The 22,079-nt window shown below is 38.1% G+C and overlaps 2 protein-coding genes across 3 annotated transcripts in view; both read right to left on the bottom strand.

Moving 5' to 3' along the window:
• The window catches only part of LOC107572537 (transforming growth factor beta-1-induced transcript 1 protein), a 78,419-nt gene extending 64,780 nt beyond the window's left edge, over nt 1–13,639 (bottom strand). Inside the window, exons 1-2 of one of the 2 annotated variants that reach the window (XM_016258955.1) lie at nt 12,909–13,639; nt 10,755–10,805 (exon numbers count right to left, since the gene is read on the bottom strand). In XM_016258955.1, the coding sequence (XP_016114441.1) occupies nt 10,755–10,805; nt 12,909–12,921 (64 nt within the window). In that variant the 5' untranslated portion in view covers nt 12,922–13,639. The remainder of the gene's footprint in view (nt 1–10,754; nt 10,806–12,908) is intronic. The other variant, XM_016258956.1, reaches the window with a different exon arrangement.
• Nucleotides 13,640–13,720: 81 nt separating this feature from the next.
• Nucleotides 13,721–16,505, bottom strand: LOC107572540 (transcription elongation factor B polypeptide 2). Its single transcript, XM_016258958.1, has 3 exons — nt 15,712–16,505; nt 15,456–15,561; nt 13,721–14,565 (listed from the first exon to the last, which is right to left on the bottom strand). The coding sequence occupies exons 1-3, from the start codon at nt 15,832–15,834 to the stop codon at nt 14,453–14,455; spliced, it is 342 nt and encodes a 113-aa protein (XP_016114444.1). The 5' UTR covers nt 15,835–16,505; the 3' UTR covers nt 13,721–14,452.
• Nucleotides 16,506–22,079: the final 5,574 nt, after the last annotated feature.

The raw sequence follows: 22,079 nt of genomic DNA, 5'->3' as shown, positions 1-22,079 counted from the left end.
GATCTATTTCGACCTCACTCAGACCGTCACCACGGTCTTACCTTGAATGACACCATTCTGCTACCCTTTCCGAGACCTAATATAAACCAAGTCAGGTGACTGACCCTGAGTGGTTGGTTCACTATAAAACATCCGGGTGAACAAAGCACTTCCTCTTTGCCTTCTCGCCTCTTCTGAGACCGGTTCGGAGAATCCGCGCGTATACGCTGATATTGGAAAATTACCCATTCAATCCATCACTATAGTGCAGGCACCTGGTGCCCCTGAGGATTGCGGTAATTGTTCCTTTTTTCCCCTCTATATTTAGGTAAGTGGTTGTTGTTTATATTATTCTGAATTACGAGTTGATATTTGTTTACAGATTGTATTCTGGTGCTTTTGGAAGCATACGGATTGGTAAGTAGTTTGTTTTTGTGCTATTATTCATAAAACTAAAGGAAGATTTTTTTTTTGTTTGGTTCCGCTGTTCGCAGCGGGGGGATTTTCCCACCTGTTGATCTGTGCGTTCGCGCATAGAATAGGTGTCGGTACCTCCTAATTGATCTAGTTTGTCTTTTTGACTGAACAAACTGAGAATTGATATGCTTCCACTGTGATACTACTGTTTGCAGTGGATTGAGTGAAGTTTTATTTGGCTTTGGTTGTGTTTACACACAATACTGTACGCAGCTGTATTGGATATTCAACAATCATGAGTCAACCATTATGCTGTTACTGTCATGCTACTTTGCATCCTCGTGATGGTCACCGGGAATGTCCATCATGTTTGGGAATGGCTCATTTACTGGAGGACATTGAAGATCCATGTCCGGCTGCTGTAAATTTCTCTCTGCAAGAAAGCGTGCAAAGGGCCCGGTTTCTTAAACAGGTAGCCTCCAATAGCGGAGTCCAGTCATCGAAGGTTGATGCACACTCCCTTAAACGAAGAAGAGAACGTTCTCCTAGCTGTTCTGAGGCCACCTGTGAGAAAAGGACAAAAAATTCAGATTCACATTCTGACACCCAGCAGCAAATTTTGGCAACCTTACGAGATCTGGCTGGGAAGATGGACCATTTTAAGCCTCAGGATATGAGGAGAGGCATGCAATCTGTTGTCTTTTCTGAAGATGATTTTCCTTCATATCGAGAGGAAAAAGGTAACCCTCCTGATGCTATTTCTCTTTATGCTGATGACTCCCTGTTTGGCATTAATGATCAAGACGTGAGTGAGGAAGATCAGGGGGATAAGTCAAAGTCTTCTGTTAATGATGGAGACTCTGCACAGCCTGATATGGTCACTCGAATTCTTAGCGCTGCAAGAATTTTGGAGTTGGAAACACAGACTGAAACTCAGACAGCGTCAGTGGGGCAAGGGGTGTGGGCAGGGGTCTCTCAGTTCCAACCTTCTGTTTTGATCCCTGTTGCTGAAGATTATTCACAGATGTTAAGCAAGGCCTAGAATAATCCTAAAACCGCCCCTCAGTTCAATGCTGGTTGCAGGCGGATAGAGCGGATAGAGTTGGCGCAGTTAAAAAAATTATTGAGGATGATATCAGCGGCAATAAAAGTAGTGCCTCTTGGGTTGCTCAAAGCACGACCACTACAGTGGTGGATCAACAAGTTTCAACTCCACCCCAAAGTACACAGGCGAGTGAGACTGAAGGCAAATGCATTCAGGCCTTGCACCCCTGGTTGAGCAAAAAGAAATTGGGCCAAGGGGTCCCTCTGGGGAACATACCAGCAAGGAGGATGGTGGTGACAACGGATGCGTCTCTGACTGGTTGGGGGGCTGTCTGTTAAGGCAGAACAGTGAGGGGCTCATGGGCGTTTCCCTGGAGTTCACCTTGTACCTTTGCCCGGTATTACAGGGTCAATGTGGCAGAACCAGTTTCATTTGGGTCTGCAGTTCTACGGTCAGCTTATAAGCAGGGATGTGAGGAAGGAGAGGCTTCTCACCCCTCGTGACCTTGATGGTACTAGTCATCCAAGGTAAGACCGTGGTGACGGTCTGAGTGAGGTCGAAATAGATCGTAAGTTATGACTATAACTATGGATCTATGAGACTGAATGATGACTGTCACCATCTCTTGTCACTCGGGATGAACTGTGGCGTTTCAGGCAAGAGGAAGTGCTTTGTTCACCCGGATGTTTTATAGTGAACCAACCACTCAGGGTCAGTCACCTGACTTTGTTTATATTAGGTCTCGGAAGGGTAGCAGAATGGTGTCATTCAAGGTAAGACCGTGGTGACGGTCATCATTCGGTCTCATAAATCCATAGTTATAGTAATAACTTACGATTTCTGCCAAGATTTCACCTGGTAGAAAAACAAATACTATTAAAATGAATGTCATGATTCCCGCTATGACCACTAAATGGCAGCAGAGGATCATTTATTGTCTCCTTTACCATTTCCACTCTGTTATATAGTTATTTTCTTTTCACATGTCTTGCAAATTGATTTATAATTAGACATGATAAAATCACTATTATAACATTTAAAAATCTCTTTTTGTCAAAGTTCAGCATTGTTTTGTATTGAAGTATGATGTAGGGTTTTCAACTCATTGAATCTTGAATTACACAGATGGCCTATTTTGAATTTACAATGGCAATTTTCAGTGAAAAATGGCTAGTTAGTATCCTTGTTTACAATCTTAGTTTCTCTCAAATGTAAATCAAATGCCCATTCACAAACATGTGTTTCAACCATTGCTTGTTCTCAATCATTGCATAGGCCCACTCTCATAGATGAGACAAGCAGATACAGTGGGGCAAAAAAGCGCGCTTTTGTCATACCTAAATCGAGCTCTGTACAAAGGAAAATAATGTAAGAATGTAAAATAATTTTTTTTCATGCATTTAAATATGGTTTAATTTTCTTTTCATTTTCGTACTTTACAAATGAACAAAAAATTTGCACATATTTTCTAGTACATTTAACTGCACTGTGCTCACATTTGGCCTACTTGTGCATTACATTTTAAATGTAAAAAAATTACATAGCCTGTCATTTTGCGCCCTATTGTGATCTCGAATTGCAGAATATTTCAGTAGGCTGCATGCATTTGAGAGACGTTCTTAAATGTAATACACATACATGCATGCACAGTTTTGCAGTTTTAATCGCCATTTTGGTAATTGCGTGACTTAACTGAAGATGTATGCTCGCAGTTTCTAGTGCGGTTTATTTATGAAGTGAGCGTGCGCCTCATTTTCGAGTACAGTTAAAGAGCGTGCGCCGTGAGCACAGTAAAACGGCTGACAGGACAGGAACGTTTTTTACTGACATATAACAATATCTCATCAGACCGCAGTTCCCTGTTGTTCTACTGAAACTCATTTGGCACATGTACCTTTTCCGCACTCGCTTGACTCGTCTGAAAATTCTCCCGTTCCCTTTCGATGGAACTTCGAACTTACCCGCAGTTTCACATGGCTCACGTGCTGTGTGTGTGTGAAGAGCAAGCGTGTTCTGCTCTCGAGGGAGTTGGATGCGCTCTGCATTCATTGCTTATTTCTTGTGAGGGATAAGCATGAATTGAACGTGCTCGTCTCACGAGACGGCTTGTGCTCATCGTGATGCATTCGTGGGACTATTGAGGGGGAGTTGAGTACTTCACCATTTATCCGAGTTTGTAGATAGCGTTTGCATGAGTGCGTTCGCCTCTCGCGGGAATGCGACAGCGGTTTCCGTTCTCACTTGATTTCTGAGGTAATCTAGTGCTTGGGCAGAGCGTGTTTAGCTCCCGCGGGAGCTGAATGCATGCTGCGCGTTGCGGTCGTGGTGAATTGCCGCGATTGATGGACAGAACATGGAAAGGACCTGACAGGTCCCTATCAGTAATTTCCTTTTGTTTATATAGCATTGGCCAATAAAGTGACGCCTCGAGGCTGCCTCGATGAGCGTTTTTCTTTCTATCCATAGCCCTCCAGCTCAGGTGAGCCTTCCATTCCTTCCCGATCTTCATGTGGAGATCGAGAAGGCTTGGAAAAATCCATTCTCGTCCCGCATCCACAGATTCCAGCATACTAGTTATGCCAACATCGAGGGGATGCATGAAAATGGTTATGAAAAGATGCCCCTTGTTGAAGAGCTGCCTTTAAATCCTTCATTCCACGAAGGTCCAGGTCTGAGCCCGAACATCAAAGGGGTCTCAATCTAAGGATCAAAGGCGGGCTCAGAAGACTAGAGTTGTGTATTCAATGCTAGCCTTTCTCTGCAGTGCTACTCGGACCTGTTCTGTTTTCTGACTTTTAGGTTTGACCCATCTGCTAAGTCAGGACCTCCTGCTGTTGACCGATTACAGTGATGGTTTCACTCATCGGTTCTGGATCCAGGCTGGTGATAGCCCTCATCTTCGGCTTGGACACGCTGCCTGGGCTTCTGAGGAAGCCTCCCAGCATCAGGTCCCCAGTATAACGTTGCAACATCAGGACCTGTGGGTCCTTCTCGTGGGCTAGTACTCTTCTGAGTACATGCTTCGAGACATGCTCCCTATCCTCTGGCCAGGGTGCACTACTCATTTCTCACACTGAGGGGTCTCCCGAGATTTGAGTCGTTTCTTAACCTTCATGCACGTTCTCTGAGCTATAGCTCCTCTCGCTGAGGCATTGAGGAGCTCAACGCTCCATAGACGGTCGGGCCCGTGTGTCCTCACTGTCACACTGCCCTTATGGTTGAACTAGTAATCGTCCCTCTGCAGAGTGGGCTGGAGTACACTGCGTTCCCTGAGGTAAGAGGGATTTGTGTTTCTGTGGAAACTCCTCTTTTGTGCTTCTGCTCTGAGGAGCAGTAAGCTCTATACGCATGAATGGTTATTAGGTTCCGCTATTTATTCAGATTCTATCGGGTCTGGTTATATGGGACCCATGCTCTCTATCGAGATAGAGAGCATGAGACCGTGTCCAGCTGCACTAGTGGACTGTCTCTTATTGGGCCCTGCTGGGTTACCCCTTCTAATCTAGTGCCCCCTTCTGGCCGAGCTGAGAAGTGCTCCCCTCTTTGTGAGGGTTAGCTATTAGTCGCTCCCAGTATGTGCTGTAAGGGCCCTCCTCAGCTTGAGAGCTGAGAGCGCTGCTCCCGAAGAACCCCTTTTGCAACGAACTAAGTGTTAGGCCCGTCTCTGTCACCTCCTTGGTCAGTTGCCTTTATGTTGGGACTAGGCATGGGCCGGTATGATAATTTGACGGTATGATAACCTTAAGCAAAAATATCATGGTATTGTCATTACAGCTCTAAAATGTGTTATTTTTAAATGACTGGGTAAAAAAAAAACTTTGTTCCACTGAACACAATATATTTTGTTTTTGAGCAACATACAGAATATTAGGAACAGTAGAATTTGTTTATTTTTTCTTTGATTTGTTTTCTAAAAAGAAGAAAAATAAAGACTGACATCTTTATTTAACTTAAATCTGTAATTACAGTTAATTTTAGTTATATAATTGATATATATATCATTTATATCATTTCATATTATTTACTTATATAATTTCATATGCATAATTTGATTTAATAATAACCCAATTTGAAGCAAATACAGAATGTTCTGACTAGCTTTGTGAAATTATACTACATGCCTGAACAAAACAAACAGCAGAAGCTCTGAATGAGACACAGATTCACTCTCTGACAGCAGGAGGCGCTTCAGGAACACCAGATACGGCATCTCCTTGGTTACCGCTGTAAACAAAGCAGCACTGCGCTGTAACACTGCTTTAATATGAACTATACAGAGATGAGATTAAAAGAAAATACCACGTAAACTTTTCTGAAGACAGTCAGTTCCCCTCAGAAACACATTCATATAAACCCCCAAACCAATATTGAGGATTTCTTTCCAATAGTTTGTGCATCATGAACAGTGAGTGATCTGCCTGCTACAGTATTTTTCTCTGTGCGTCCGTCTTCAACGTCTCTGGCCTGTGTTAACGGGGGTTTACAGACTTCATATTTTCACATAAATTATATTTTGGAAAACGATTGCATTGCAACGCAGTTTGTGCAAGTCCAGAACAGAGATGAGTTGCTTGCAATAAGACAAAAAACGTCCGGTTGCCGATCGTGTAAGTTCCAGGGGCAGCTCCTTAAGTTCGGCCATCCTACACACGCGTGACTGACCACTCACTCGCACCAACAGGAGGAGGAGGGTCATGTTACTCTCTACACTGCACTCAACCTGAGGGATTCCTACACTTTCAGTCTTTGAGGAGACATAAAAAACAGCGCATACCGCAGGAACGGTATAACGGAAAATATTTGCAGTTTTGAAACCATGAAATTTTCAAATCGCGGTATACCTTGAAACCAGTAATCGGCCCATGCCTAGTTGGGACCCTGTTGTTCCCTTTGTGTGATCAATGTGTGATCCCCTTCTAGCAGGCTCCCATTTCTGATGTCCCATTTGTGATCTATCTGCCCTCTCTCTCCGAGTCCGCCACTCGTTTGAGCTCAGGTTGTTAGGCCTCTCTCCGCCTTCCTCTTGAGCCGCTCTCCTTGGGGTCAAGCTTAGCAATGCCCTTAAGGGGGTTCATGTGAGCACACCCCTCTCGATCTGAGCGTCGAGTCTCTCTTCTATTTTTGAAGTTTGGCCTCTGCTCTTTTGAGCTCCGTATAGCAATCATGCCAGGCGAGTTGCTTGTTAAGTCAGCTAGCTGTGCTCCCCTCATCATGAAGGGCCTCTTGCAAGCGCACTGCTACCTTCTGGGCATCTGTGAGCAGATGCTTCGGAATCTGTTCTGTGAGCGTGCCACAGTCACATAAGGCCCCTAGGCTGGCTGAATACAGCCTTGGTTACCCCTTAAGCAACAGTGTTTCTAAATCCATGCTATGGTAAGTGCACACGCTAAGCCTCTGTGCACTTTCTAAAATCCATTGTGGTAAGTGTGCGCGCTAAGCATTCTGCGCACTTTCTAAAATCCTGTATGGTAAGGGTTGTCCTGTATGGTAAGTGGCTGTCAGCCTCGTTTCCTTTCTCTGAGTTGGCTTAGGCCACGGTTCTCGCCTTGGGCTCCACTCAACTAATGTATCTCTGTTGATACATTTCTGAGCAGGGTGTTGCTACCAAAGATCTGTCGAGTCAGTTCTTTGAGCGAGCTTATTCAGAGCCGGCAGAGGGTATGCAGCTCAGGCCCTTGGCCGGAGGGGATAATGTCACTGACATCCATCAAAGCATCCTAGGGGCAACTCCCATGGCTATGGTAGAGTTGGTACTTAGTGTTCGCCATGGTTTCTGGCATGCACTCCCCTCAGCATGGTGGCATGGGTATATCGTTCCCCATAGCGACCCCTAGAGGACGCAGTTCGAAGTTCCCTCGAAAGGGAATGTCTCAGGTTACGTATGTAATCATGGTTCCCTGAGAAGGGAACGAGACACTGCATCCTCTAGTTTCCTTGCCATGCTTCGGACGCAAGCTTCAGACGAAGAAGTGGATGACGTGTTATCCCGGCGCCCTTTTATACTGTGATCATGCAGGGTAATGATGTCATAGGCTGTTGCCGTCCAATGTTATTGTTGTTTTTAGGCATTCCCCATAGTGACCGCTAGAGGATGCAGTGTCTCATTCCCTTCTCAGGGAACCATGGTTACATACGTAACCTGAGACGTTTGTTGTGGTCGCAAAGAAATACGACCATTCTGCATCTTAAGTTTTTAATAAATAAATTTTTGAACTCATTAAAATGCTAAAAACCATTAAATAAAAATGTTGCATTCATTATTTTTAATAACTAAGCTTTTGATTATTTATAACGTTTTATTAAAAAAGATTTTCACAGAATGATTTTGGCAAAATGGCGTCCCATATGTGGCGCCACTATGCACTGCATATACTGCATACCCCGTTTTTGCGCCACCGCCTGCTCTACACTATGAGATCCCAACTCATCCTTTATAAGCTCTTTTTTATTGGGGTTTAATTATAATCACTTAATTGATGACTGGAGGATTATAATAACCTTTCAGAAAGAGTTTATGACCAATGTTAATTCCAAACAAAGTACTATGTTTTATTATAAAAGGGTGTGCACATTTACTTTTATTTATTTATTTTTCCTTTTTTTCTCTCTTAAAAGTTTTTATTTGTTTCTTACATGAATTTTCAATATTACATTATAGGTAGAATAAGATCCGACATGATTTTAATTAGATCTTTTTTTTACATCTAAAAAAGCTGCAATTTTAGATTATGTAGTGTATTCTAGTGTATGCTCCCTCCCACCAGCTATGGTCACTGAACGAGTGATGCCTTGATGTTTCTTCACAACAAGGCACAATGGCTCTCCCCAAAATCTTGACCACCTCTCTTGCCCTTCAGTGGAATGAGCTGCCAGACTCAATCTGAATTGAGTCTATCACAACTTTTAAGATACATTAAGAAGTACTATAATGCACTTATACACACCCACACATGTTGGGTTTCCGTGTTTTTTTGGGGACATTCCATAGACGTAATGGTTTTTATACTGTACACACTGTTTTTTCTATCCTCTAACACTTCCCCTACCACAAACATCACACAAAACTTTCTGCATTTTTAGATTTTCAAAAAACAAAAAAAAATTCCCCACAAGGTCAAAATTTACTGGTATTACTATCCTTGTGGGGGACATTTGGTCCCCATAACGTAGAGAACACCAGGTACACACATACATGCACACACAGAAATCCTCTTCTACATTTCTCCTCTGCTCTTGTGTCTTAATAGCTTTCTAATAAACCTAACATCGTAAACTATGAGTATTGTTGTTTTTGTGGCAAATTGCTTTTGAACATGTATTCTAAGGCTTTACTTCCTCTAAGTCGCTTTGGATAAAAGTGCCTACTAAATTCATTAATGTTAATGTAAATTATCCAAAATATGGCAATGCATCTAGTCTTCAATCAACAAAAGGATTCTCAGATTACATCTCTCTTGATCTCAGTCCACTGGCTTCCTGTAGACACCAGCAACAAATTTAATTTTTTTGCGTTGGCTTTCAAGACTGCCACTGAAACTACACCCTCATACTTCAAATTTATGTTCCTTCCTGCCAGTTATCAGTGAATAAGTGCCTGATTGTTCATTTTCTTCTTTTCTGATTTTCACCTCTGTTGTTCTGATGATGATCCTTAATGATTGGCATGTATCTTAATAATTTTTTAATGGCTTTATGAGCACATAAAAGGGTCTGATTATGCCTTTTTTAATTTTTAAAAACTATCCATTTTATATAAGTAAGCACTGTTTCTGAACTTTGTTTTTGAACAAAACATTGATTGCTTCATATTAAAAAGCAAACCAAATATTTTTTGGGCCACTGCAATGCTAATAACAGGGCCAAAACATTGAGAACCCAGACAAGTGCAACTATAGCACCACCGTAGTTATTTTAGGAACAGTAGTTTAATGGCTATTAGTACAATTAGTTATTATTGGATCACTTTTGACCAATAGGTCACAGGACATTGTTGCACAAGACACATGTAATGCCAATTAGCATGCATTACAGCTTAATTTCCTATTTGGCATCTCTTCTATCAATTTCATGAGTGTTGAAAACTAAAAACCTATGCAGTGTCAAAAACAGAAAAATGTTAAAAAAACATTAAAGGGGTCCTATTATGCTCTTTTACAAAGTCTTGATTTTGTTTTGGGGGTGTATTAGAACAGGGTCTCATACTAGGTTGTTCGAAAAACATTATTTTTCACATATTTTACATTATTACAACACCTCTCTCCTCAGTCTGGCATGAACGGCTCGAATAGTTCCTGTATCAAATGAAGGCCCGCCTTCTGAAATACGTAATGTGCTGTGATTGGTTAGCTGGGCCAGTGTGTGTTGTGATTTGCACCACTCGGCGCCTGCTCAGGAAATGTCATGACCCTTACCATAGCTGCCTGCGAGCTTTAGTGTAAATATTGCATCAAAATCGAATCAATTTGAGCGCGATTTAAACCCGGATGGTTGTAATCACTCTAAGTTCGTCTGCCTTGGGAAAGCTAGCATGTCTCAGACATAGTGATAACAACCGTTGCCTTCTCTAGTGCAGCTCAACCACGTCTCGTCCCATTCGTCGATATTTGTGATATCACAAATACTGGAAAATATGCGCTGTAGTCCAAACGAGTCGTTCTTTGTAGTTTTTGAAAAGTGATTTCTGTTAAATAAAATATCTCCTTTTAAAGTGGACTTTGAGCTTTGTAACATCGCAGATCTTTTTTATGCTCAAACAACATTACAGACTAATTAAAGTTGAAAAAGTGAAAAAGCATAATAGGACCCCTTTAAAAGATAAAAAACTAATGTTTTATTGAAGCATTTAACTTAAATTCATACAAAGTGAAAGCAAGCAGAAGGAAAGATGATACAGATCATTAGAGAACAGCATCTACAACTTTTTCAGGCAGACTTTGGCTGTCATTTCAGTCAGATTAAAACAATAATTTGTCTTTTTAAAAATGTAAACACTTTAGTCGGACTAAAATCAAAATAGTTGAAAATGGAAGGTCAATTCCAGAGCTGTGCCAACCATGTATTTCATGCATACAGAAAAGTCATATAATGCGTATCAGTTGTATCATGCTTGAATGGTGTTTCAGTGTACTATAGTGTTGCAGTAACAAAACATGCAAAGCAAAATGTTGTAAATGTGTTACATTCAAATAAAACTAGGCCAAAGTTGAGATTTATTTAGATAAAAGAAGCTAAATAATTACAAGGGCATATCAGTCAAAAACACTGAGCATACACATCAACTGGTGGACAAACAGACAGACAGAAAACTACGTACCAAACATAACAATACGGGGACTGAGAGGGTAGTTGGATGTATCACACACTCCTGAAGAGAGACAGACAGACTAAGAGAACATAGACACACTGACACACATCACCTAGCAAAGCAAAAACTACAACCAACAGCCTGTTTGTACATTACAGAGGCGGAAAAACTGAAGTGTGTCCAGTGAGAGTGAATATGGGTGTGCAATGTCCTGCAATGCTCCAAAAATGGTGTTGTTATTTTCTTCCTGAAGCCAGCAAAATTCCTTCCACATACAAACCACAAAAAGGAAACCATGGATGGGACATTGACAGCTATGTAAAGATGGACAGTGTTGGCCTGTTGATAGTGTGACATTGTTGTAGTTCAAAATATGTATAATTTATTTGTTGTTGTTGTTGTTGCTATTATTATTATTATGTAAACTTGCCTTAACATTTCATTGCCCCCCTTTCAAAAATATTGCTTTCATCACCAGTGTTCTCTGAAAGCCCACTGTGCTTAACTCTAACACCATTGTGAATTTTATGTAATCACTGTATTTCTTAAAAAAACATTTCCTCAATCTAAACTCACTTCATACTATTAGTACGCATTCAACACACGACCCAGAGACACTGAAGTCATAATTATTATATAATGTAGTTTTGTACAAATTACAAATAAATACTATTAGTATAAAATATACTATATACTAAATATACTATTACTACCTTAAACTACTAGTATTAATTCAGTACTCAACGCTGAGACACTAAAATTTTAAGTATATATAATACAGTGCTGTATTAAATGAAAATATTAAATACCTGGGGCACTTTTGTCACTTTATTTCTGACCCAACACTAAGGTCAAAGGTAGCAACATTGGTGTTTTATAAACAAATGGCTACCAAATTGCCCCTGAATGTACATATGTAATATTATTTAATATTACTAAGCACTAATTATTCTGTTAAAAAATAAAAAAATAAATATATATATATATATATATATATATATGCTTGAACTTTTTTAAAATCTCTTTCAAGAAGATCAATGTCCCTCTAAAGTGTGCTTAAAAGAACAAAACATATTACTAGATCACCCCAGATGAACTTAGTCCATGTAGAAGTTATTTCATCACCCAGTTCAACAACACATCCTAATCCAGATGGTTTTTGCACTGTGCTCATATAAGGAGATAGAATTCTTCTCTCTAGAAATTCTAACCATATTTAGAGCTGCATGTCAGTTTGGCTTGGCTTAATTCTGCCACAAAGCAACCCACTCTACATTCATGCGGTATGCTCTGACAAATAACCTTCAAAAGCTCTGAAAACACACACACACACACACACACACAAACAAGAGTGGAAGTTATTTAACCCATAAATCAGTCAATAATATTATATTCAGCATTACAATTGAAATTTTCTGAGCACTTTTGTAGAAAAAAGTGCTATGTAGTGGCATCAGATATCAATGATATGAAAATATACTATAGTATTAATAGTAGTAGTATAATTATTAACATACTCATGTATCATGATACTTAATTGTACTTTGAATAATACCAAATTATATACTGTCTATATAGGCTACATTTTGTTTACATCCAAATTTGAACAGATGAGGATTTCTGAGAATATAAAATATTTCCAATCCTCAAAATGAGTTATCCAGCTTTGCGGTGGCCATTTTACAACAAGTTTGTCTACTGTGAAAGGGCGGGTGTTTCTTCTTAGGATCCATTAAGTCTTTATATAGGCTAGTCCTTAAACGTTACCAGATGTGGGCAGATGTGGGATGACATTAGATGCCCACTCTCAGGACGTATTAAACATACGTGTCAATTGAAAACTGCCACAAAGAACGGATATATCAGTGGACATTCCAATTATATAATTATTTTGAACGGTGTGCGCCTGTTTTCAAACTGCAGCCAGGAGTTTGGCTCCGTCTCCATGTAACGTTAGGCTAGCTAATCTTTATCTCGAGTTTATCTAATGTTATGTGGATATATTTTCAATAATTTTCTAGCCGAAAAACGAAACGAGGCTCTTTCCCAATCTTTTCCCTGTCCCTATTAATCAGTTACATTGCCCAATCCATTATATACATTGCAGTGATGTATTCAAGGAACATTTAGGAAACGTGCCATAAAGAATTTGACATTACATACCTAAATCGTCCATCAGTTAAAGAAAAATAAAACTAAAGAAAAAAAAAATCAAATTTGTATGACTTCCCGATGAAATGAAAAGGGGTTATAGCTGAGAAATATGTCTGGTAATGTCTTTTTCCTGCTCGCCCCTAAGTTTCCAGGTTGGGAGTTGTCCTCGGACTGTGCCGTTTTCTTATTCCAGAGGACGTAACGGTTCGGAGGGGCGGAACTAGTTACATTTCCAGCCCATATTTGGGATTGAAAAGTGCACATTTGTTGTTCATAATAATGTTGATACCGACTGCTGGGAAATTACAATAATAAATAAAGTACGTACTGCATGAAAATATACTTGAATGCCTAAGAGGTAAAAAACAACAGGATGCGTCCTCAATAGATGTTGTTGTTTTTTTCTCCCCACAATGCTTGTTTTTTACATGTACAACGAGTAGGCTAATTAGTGATCATTCAGTCCAACGTTTTTGGCTTAGCGTTATTTAACTCATAAAAGCTGATCTTAGCACAGTTGGCCTAATTTCCTGGCTTACTTAATAAAAAGGTAAGGGTAGAAACATGTATTATATGATTTTTTTTAAACTTTGGAAAAGAATGTAAATAACATGGACTTTTCACTTTTTGGGAAAAGGGACCATTAGTACCATGGTATAAATGTTAAAGAATTATGGTACCACCACAGTAGCCTACTAGTTTGTATGGTTACACTTCAAGACTAAATCTACATTTATTTACCTCACTATAAAGCTGTTACATGTGCTAAGAAATATATCCAACTTCATAAAATAAAAATAAAGAATTAAATACAACACATACATGTTTTTAGTGTATGTCATGCTTTTAGTGTGCAGTCCTTCACAGACCAAAAAACATCTGGCAGTTATGTAACAAAAGTTACATCACAAGTGTGCACAGTGGTGAATGTTACTAACACAAGTGTTGTTACACAACCGCAAGTATGCTTTGGTCTGAATTTAAATGCAATGCAAGTACAAACAACCACACACAGAATCAAGAAAAAAAAATGCAGAGGAGATCTACAGGGAAAGACAAAACAAAAATGTTAAGCCATCTTCATCAAAAGACAACACGATAACAGGTTTACTGCTCAAATTAATGTCAAAATGTTAAAACTGATACACGCAAATTTGCATTTCAAACCTGTTCACCAAACTTGCTCGCTCCATGTGACATTTGTGCTATTAAACCTCAATTATTTTTCTAGTAAATGAAAGCAGTCTTTTTGAAGAAAAACATTTCCATTTTCAAATGTGTCAAATGTCATTTAGTCAAAGAAAAAAAGAAACATGTACAAAATGAGGCCAGTCAATTGAGAAGAAAATGTGTCAGTCCAGATAATAAAATAAACATAAATAACAATAATCTTATTCGTTAGTGATTCTCTGGACATTTATAACTGGCTTAGTTCAGTGGTTAGTGGCAGCCAGACTTCAAATGTTCATCTGCAGCATCTTTACATCATTGTATCAGTCCCCACCTAGCTCAGCTTTAGTACACTCCTGATACTCTAGCCATTAGGGTGCAGCTCATTGCACTGACTGTTCATTGGCTGTACTGCCAGAGTCCTGTGGTTTCATAACATCAGGAAGTTCAGGAGGGCTGGAAAATGGTTCCACCTGCAGGGGCTCAAATGCATCATCTGTGGAAGGATAGTGGGGGAAAATAAAATTAGTGGGGTGTTTTTTTGTTGTTTGTTTGTTTTGTGTGTGTGTTTGTTTTTTAAGAATATATGAATACAGTTTACCAAAAAAAATAAAAAACCTTAGGATTCCTTCAATGAAGACTTTCATGTACAAATGTGAGCTCAATGTGAAAGGAAATATCTGTTCAACCATTAATTTGTATGAAATACTTTAAATCAAACATCACAGTTGTACAACACAATTGTTAAAGCACATCATATAGTAGTCTAGAGCAATTTCTTATTCTAATTATGCTGGTCACCCATTTTGACATCACATGGCCCGCTAAATACTACTCAATGCATCAAATCCCCATATACTTACATTGAACAAGGGACCCAAGTCATATCTAGAAACCAAAATATCTTGGGGGGTGGGCTCTTAGTTAGGTCAGTAAGCAACTTACCAACCACCTAGAATACCTTAGAAATAATTGCAATAAACGAGAAGGACATTTTAGCCACTGATATAATGATAATAAAATAGCATAATAAGTACACCCTTAAAAAAAATTAATTTCTAAGACTATTAAGACACGGGTATGTCTAAAAAAAAATTTATTCTAAATAGATCAAACTTGGGATGTGCACAAGAACTTAAGTGTTTGGAAGTGACAGCAATGATAAATGATGAAAATGATAATCGTGTGACTCAAGAAAATAGTCTATATCAAAATATGCCAAATTATCGAGGCTATGTCCAGGTATCATACAATCAATTGATAAAGTAATTATTGAGACCACCAAAAAACTTCTTATTTTTATCGTAATTTAAAAGAGATTGATATTTGTTAAGATGGGGATCCATTATGAGCTTGTTTGGAAGTTTCGTAGTTTATGACACACACCGATACGAAAGGCCAGTCCTACAGTTGCAGGAGCCTGTGGTCTGGCTGTCTGATTTGTGAAGCCACAGTCTCCTAGTGTTTTACTGTCTTCTAGAGGCTGCTCATCCTGAAACACATAATATCATAACTAATACAGAAAAACCTGCCATTTCAGTCACTCATACTTGAAGGTTAATATTAGGGTTAATAATAATATTATCGCATGCGATTTATCATGCAGCCCTAGTTAATATATATCATATCAATGAATCCAAACCTTGTATAGTCTCTGTTCCTCTGGGGACCTCTTCAGGATGCCCTCCACAATGCGTTTCAACTCATAGACGGTTGTGGATTCTTTGGCGTCAGTGAAGATTGTGGTTTTGTGACGCCTGATCATTAAGAATACATCCTAGACAATGGTGTGGGGATTAGTTAGTCAGTTTCCAACAACATCATGCAGTGATTTGAGTAGTTGGACTGTGCATTTAAGGCATGCATCTTTAAAAACTAATAATAATTTTTTTCTGCACCTACTGTAAACATTTTTAAAAGTGCAATGACCTGTATGTGGGGCCAAGCCTGTATATAGAAATTTCTTTTTTTTGATCCCGTGTGTCTGGTTCCCCAACTGTGTCCACCATGAGTTCAAATCCACCTTTTTCTGATCCCTCTCCCTTTTTCCAAAAAGTGGAAATAAAGTTCCTTAAAAGCTATTTATAACTGCAATTTGATGTGGTGTTCTTGATCATTGATCAGATAGGCTGGAACAATGGCCGGGACACATGCAGCTCATATTGTTACCACATTCAGTTTGTTACGTGGCTCCTTTCCTGGACCTTTGAGGGACAACTTTACTGATCAGCAGATTCAATATGGTTAGAGCCATGTGTAGGGGTGGGCTTTAGGGAAAGGGACAAGTAAGGTCCCAATAAGGCAGTATCGATTGCACAAGTATAAGCAGCATCTAAAACAGTGTTAATTTCGTTGAATAATTTTCGTTATAACTTTCGTCAATGACGACAACGAGACAATAACGAACTAAAACTCTTTTTGAATGACAAAAACTATGACGTAAATCTAATCACATTTTCGTCAACGAATAAAAACGAGACGAAAATGTTAGGGAGGGACGATTTGGGAAGAGATTCATTCAGAACGAATCTGCTGCGTGATTCTGAGGTTAGATGCGTACATATGAACCGGCGGGACATAAGCTAACATACACTTGCTGCACGTCGCATGAAACGTCAAAAAATGTCAATATGTGGGAGTAAGAGAATAGCAGACATATGGATAAATCTGACGACGCAAGAGAAAACTCAATTCAGTCCGGTTTTCTGAGCGCAGACACTGAAGCACACACACAGAAAGCGCGTCTCACAGCGCGCGAGTACTCTTTCACGTCGCATGAACGGAGAATTACACACAAAATTATGTCAAATAGTCCGTTTTGACGAGTATTCACGTAGACACAGTTGATTACGTCTTAAGTGAACGTAAACAGTAGGGAGAACATGTATCAGTACTAGGCATGGGCCGATTACCGGTTTCGAGGTATACCGCGATTTGAAAATTTCACGGTTAAAAAATATTGTAGCAGGCAGATCACTCACTGTTCATGATGCACGAACTATTGGAAGAAAATCCTAAATATTGATTTGGGGGTTTATATGAATGCGTTTCTGAGGGGAACTGACTGTCTTCAGAAACGTTTAGATGGTATTTTCTTTTCATCTCGTATAATTCACATTAAAGCAGTGTTTCAGCGCAGCTCTGCTTTGTTTACTGCGATAACCAAGGAAACGCTGTATCAGCGCCTCCTGCTGTCAGAGTGAATCTGCATCTCATTCAGAGCTTCTGCTGTTTGTTTCGTTCAGGCATGTAGTATAATTTCACAAAGCTAGTCAGAACATTCTGTTTTTGCTTCAAATTGGGTTATTATTAAATCAAATTATGTGTATGAAATTATATAAATGATATGTATATGAATTAAATAACTAAAATGAAATAACTGTAATTACAGATTTAGGTTAAATAAAGTTGTCAGTCTTTATTTTTCTTCTTTTTAGGACAGCAGTAGCTCTAGCAGCAAATCAATTATCCACATCAAAAGCTGCAGGACAGCCCACATTTCAGAAACAAATCAAAGATAAAATAAACAAATACTACTGTTCCAAATATTCTGTATGTTGCTCAAAATATATTGTGTTCAGTTTTTTTTTTACCCAGACATTTAAAATGAACAAATTTTAGAGCTGTAACAACAATACCGTGATATTTTTTTGCTTAAGGTTATCATACCGTCAAAATCTCATACCGGCCCATGCCTAATCAGTACATTGCATCCATTGCAGCTGTGCATTCGGTTTTAAAGGGATAGCAACCTAATTTAGTTGCTATTTTCTGAGTCATTGATGTTCAAGCAACAAAAGAAAGACAGAAAATCACGCACTGTTCTTGACTGAAAAATTTTAGTAGCCCTAAAGATTAATCTAACTTTCTTTATAGAAATAAATATGTCTGCTTGAAAGAATGAAGAATATGGTAAACAAGTTGCTATAAAGAATGCATTATTAGCCTATATAGCCATTGGTATTTCATTAAAGAGAAGACCATGTTCTTGTTCTTTATGAGAAGTGGTTTTATTTCATTTTAACATAAAGGCATGTTGTGTGTCACCGCAGTTAAATCGGTGTCTATCATGATAAAACCTTAATAGCAAACCTATATAATGAGTTTGGAAATATATAGGTTATATAGGAATTAGAGAAATGCTTAATAAATGCACTGTAACTAAACCCATTATATTATATCCGACTAAATTTACTGTAGATTTAGTCGACTAAAACTAGACTAAAACTAAAAACAATTACTAAAATGACTTTGACAAACTAAACCGCATTTTAGTCAAAAGACTATGACTAAAACTAAATCAAAATTTGCCGTCAAAATTAACACTGATCTAAAACTACTTACACTTAATAACATCTGACTACCATTTACATTATTTACCATTAAAGATAATACAGTTATTTTAACTCACTGAAAATTGGCATTTAAGGCAAAATAACATATTTGATAGTTGTGTAAACCCTGTAATAGCATAGCATTAATAATCTCTCATCTAGTTTGGGTGCCTTATCTAATAATGTTCGAAAAGAGGCCCGCAACCTAGGTGTAATTTATGAACCTGAACTGTCCTTCGATGCCCAAATGACTAAAGTGGTGCAGTCGTGCTTTGCACAACTGAGGAAGCTAACGAAGATTAAGCCATTTCTTTCTTTTGCAGATTTAGAAAAGGTCATTCATGCTTTTATCTCTTCCAGACTTGATTATTGCAATGCACTTTATTCTGGTATTGGCAGGCAAAACCTCCAAAGACTGCTAGGCTTTTAACACGTACTAAGTAAAGAGAACACATTACACCGATTCTTGCTGCTCTTCGCTGGTTGCCTGTGAGTTTTAGAATTGATTTTATACCACTTGTTTTTAAAGCCTTGAAGGGTCAGGCTCCTGCCTATATTTGTGATTTGTTAACTCCTTATGAGCCTGATCGCCGTTTGATATCGTCTGGTAGGGCCCTATTAATGGTTACAAAATATCGACTTGTCACTAAAGGTGACCGCACTTTTGCTGTCCGTGTCCCTAAGTTGTGGAACTCCCTGCCTGGGGATCTTAGGCAGGCAAGCAAGGTATCCAGAGTCTTAACTTTGATAAAGAATATCTCTTTGGTTTTGAGACTTTAGTCTTTACAACTTCAGGGATCTTATCTATGCACAATCAGCTTGTAACACTCCAAAGAGAAAGGAAAACTTGAAATCGCATCATATGGCCCCTTTAAAAGACTTACTTTTATTGTATGGCTTTTTCTTAATCTTGATGGTATTTGTTGTATTGGTATATCTTCTTATTGTAAAGCACTTTGTAACTTTGTTTTGAAAGGTGCTATATAAAAATAAATAAATAAATATCACAGTATTTTTATATATGCCTTGATACTGATTACATCAACTTCTGCTACATAGCTGTTACTATACTGTGGATTTTACCACGGCTGTTGCGCTGTACTGACCAATAAGAACTCAGAACGGCAGATAGTTTTATAACTTCTTCTCTTCGAGCTAATCTCACATTGATATTCACCCGCGGCCTTGTTTACAAAAAGCAACTTGAGCTATCTGGCACCCGTAATCCAAACACAGTCAATCTGTAAAAGATCGATCAAAGAGCGACAGTCAATCAAAAATAATGAACGCGAGAAATGACTGAACAATCGTCACAAAAATCATATATAGTATATATAGTTACTATAGTGAGCTGTTCCCTGTCTTACGACTTATTTCACAATAACAGAAATAACATAACGACAAATACTTAATTTATTTTATAAATGGACATGTACTAACGCCATGTGGAAACCGAATGTCCGATGACCACATGGAGCAAGTCTTCTTCTTTCGTTACAACATAAAACATGAATTCGATCGATAAAACATGAGTTTTAACTGAATGAACAGTTTGAATGCACATTTAGTCTTTCATTTATTGCCTAATGCTGCCAACAGACTAACTGCAATACTTCACAGGATTAAACTTTGCAGTCATTTTGAATCCTAATATATTTTAACATTGTTTAATGTTAACATAATTCTAGTCGGTTCTTATTATATTTGCTTCAGGAAAAAAAAATGCTAATTTTTATTCTGTAATTTTTTCTGTTGCAGAAACATTTCTGTTGTGTTTTGTTTTCATGAGCAGGGCATTTAGTTACATCATAGTCACAACAACGTGGCATTTTCTTAAATATTTTATATTGTGCATCAGTTTATATTTTGCATCATATAAATATAGTATTTTTGATGATATTGCTTTTACTTGACTATAGGAGGAATCCAAAAGATGCACTGAATTATGTTAACATTAAACAATGCTAAAATATTGTAGGATTCAAAATAACTTTTTGAATGAATTTTATGAAGCTACAAGACTATTTTTGTGCAAAAAGAAAACAAAAATAACGACTTTATTCACCGATTTCTTCTCTTTCGTGCCAGACTTCGACACACATTCACGGAGTTGCCAGCATTGCCGGGGCCATAAATTAACTTATATCTTTGCAATGCTTTGACAAACCATAATTCTTTTAATAACTTTTTTGTCATGATAGTCTGGACATGCCAAGTAATGTTTGAATCAGCATAGAACAAGTCAAGTCAAGTCACCTTTATTTGTATAGCTCTTTATACAATACAAAATTGTGTCAAAGCAGTTTTACAGTGATAAACAGGAAAATACATAATAGAATGCAAACAAAATTCAATTATGCTGTAAAGCAGCTCTAAAAAGACAAAAGTAAACCATACATTTTTCAGTTAAAGTCAGTTCATTTTTGATTCAGTAATGTCATCAGCCAGCTCAGTTCAGTTCAGTTCTCTTCAAATAGTGTCTGTGCATTGAAGAATAGATTATCATAAAAATAAGACGACTTCATCAGACTTAAAGCAAAGATTCAGATAAAGCATACATTTGATTCTATTACACGTGGTTGCAGAGCTTTTAGCTAAAATGTGGCACTATAATTTTCACAAAATGTGGTATGTTTGTGTTCACACAATGTTTGAATGAAAAGGTAGGCCATTCAGATTTGATGTTATCAGCTGCTTACAACTTGATTGTTTTTTCATGTTGCTGCTGAGTCATAGTAGAGGACATGGTGGGAACTTCCACCAAAGAAGCTGCATACCAATTTTTCCATGTTTTTGGATCATACTGTTGCAGAGTTAGTGTTTTTTTTTTTAGTTGTAACGTGCCCTATTGGAGTAATTTGATTAAGCTTGGTATTCGTCCACTGTTAATTTTGTTAACGAAAAGTATGACCAAAAATGTTTGTTGACGTGCTTTATTCCCATGACTTAGACAAGATGACAATAAGGTCAATAAATGATAACTGTGACTATATTAACATGCAAAATTGTTGAGGATAAAATACAAGACTAAAATGTATTTAACAAAAATAAAACCTATACCAAAATTTATTTTATTTTTTGTCTGAAAAAAAGGAGACAAAATATGATTTAAAATATTTGTTTTTTATTCTAATTTTGAAAAAAAAAAAAAAACATCAGTTTAACTATTATGCAGCATGACTAAAATGCTCAGACATTTAGTCAACTAAAAATGGACAAAACAAAAACAAGACAAGGTTGACTAAATATGATAATAGCTAAAAAGTATATTTGACACCAGGACTAAGACTAATACTAATTTAAAAGAATAAGACTAAATTAAAAATTGATAAATAGATTTTTACATAACTTTTCATCTTGCGATGATGCCTGCCAAGTTTTGTGCTAATCAGATCAACAGCCTAGGAGGAGTTTGAAAAAGTATATTTTTCAAATAATTCAAAATGGCAGAAAGGAGATAGAGCAAGAATCAAGGATTCATATTTTGATTCTAGCATTTATGGTTGTGGAGATTAAAACCCAACAGTGATACAGAACACAACAGTAGTGCTAACAGCACTATCTAGGGTCAGACTGATGTTTGTCTGTGCACCTGAATAGTCTGTGGAATTTCTGACCATCCCACCAAGTTTGGTATCTCTACAATCTCTGGTGCCCAGATAGTTAAGGCCTGGGC

This window comes from Sinocyclocheilus grahami, unplaced genomic scaffold (assembly GCF_001515645.1).
Source record: "Sinocyclocheilus grahami isolate Dianchi unplaced genomic scaffold, SAMN03320097.WGS_v1.1 scaffold1770.1, whole genome shotgun sequence".
Taxonomy (NCBI): domain Eukaryota; kingdom Metazoa; phylum Chordata; class Actinopteri; order Cypriniformes; family Cyprinidae; genus Sinocyclocheilus; species Sinocyclocheilus grahami.
This window is presented reverse-complemented; position numbering and strand designations above follow the sequence as displayed.

What these genes read in the sequence shown, in the direction of transcription:
- LOC107572540 (XM_016258958.1), bottom strand. Translation starts at nt 15,834, where the DNA reads ATGATCAGGCGTCACAAAACCACAATCTTCACTGACGCCAAAGAATCC. An exon ending in AGGAACAGAGACTATACAAG is followed by an intron (nt 15,562 to 15,711) that starts GTTTGGATTCAT and finishes TATGTGTTTCAG; the next exon opens with GATGAGCAGCCTCTAGAAGA. An exon ending in AGGACTGGCCTTTCGTATCG is followed by an intron (nt 14,566 to 15,455) that starts GTGTGTGTCATA and finishes ATCCTTCCACAG; the next exon opens with ATGATGCATTTGAGCCCCTG.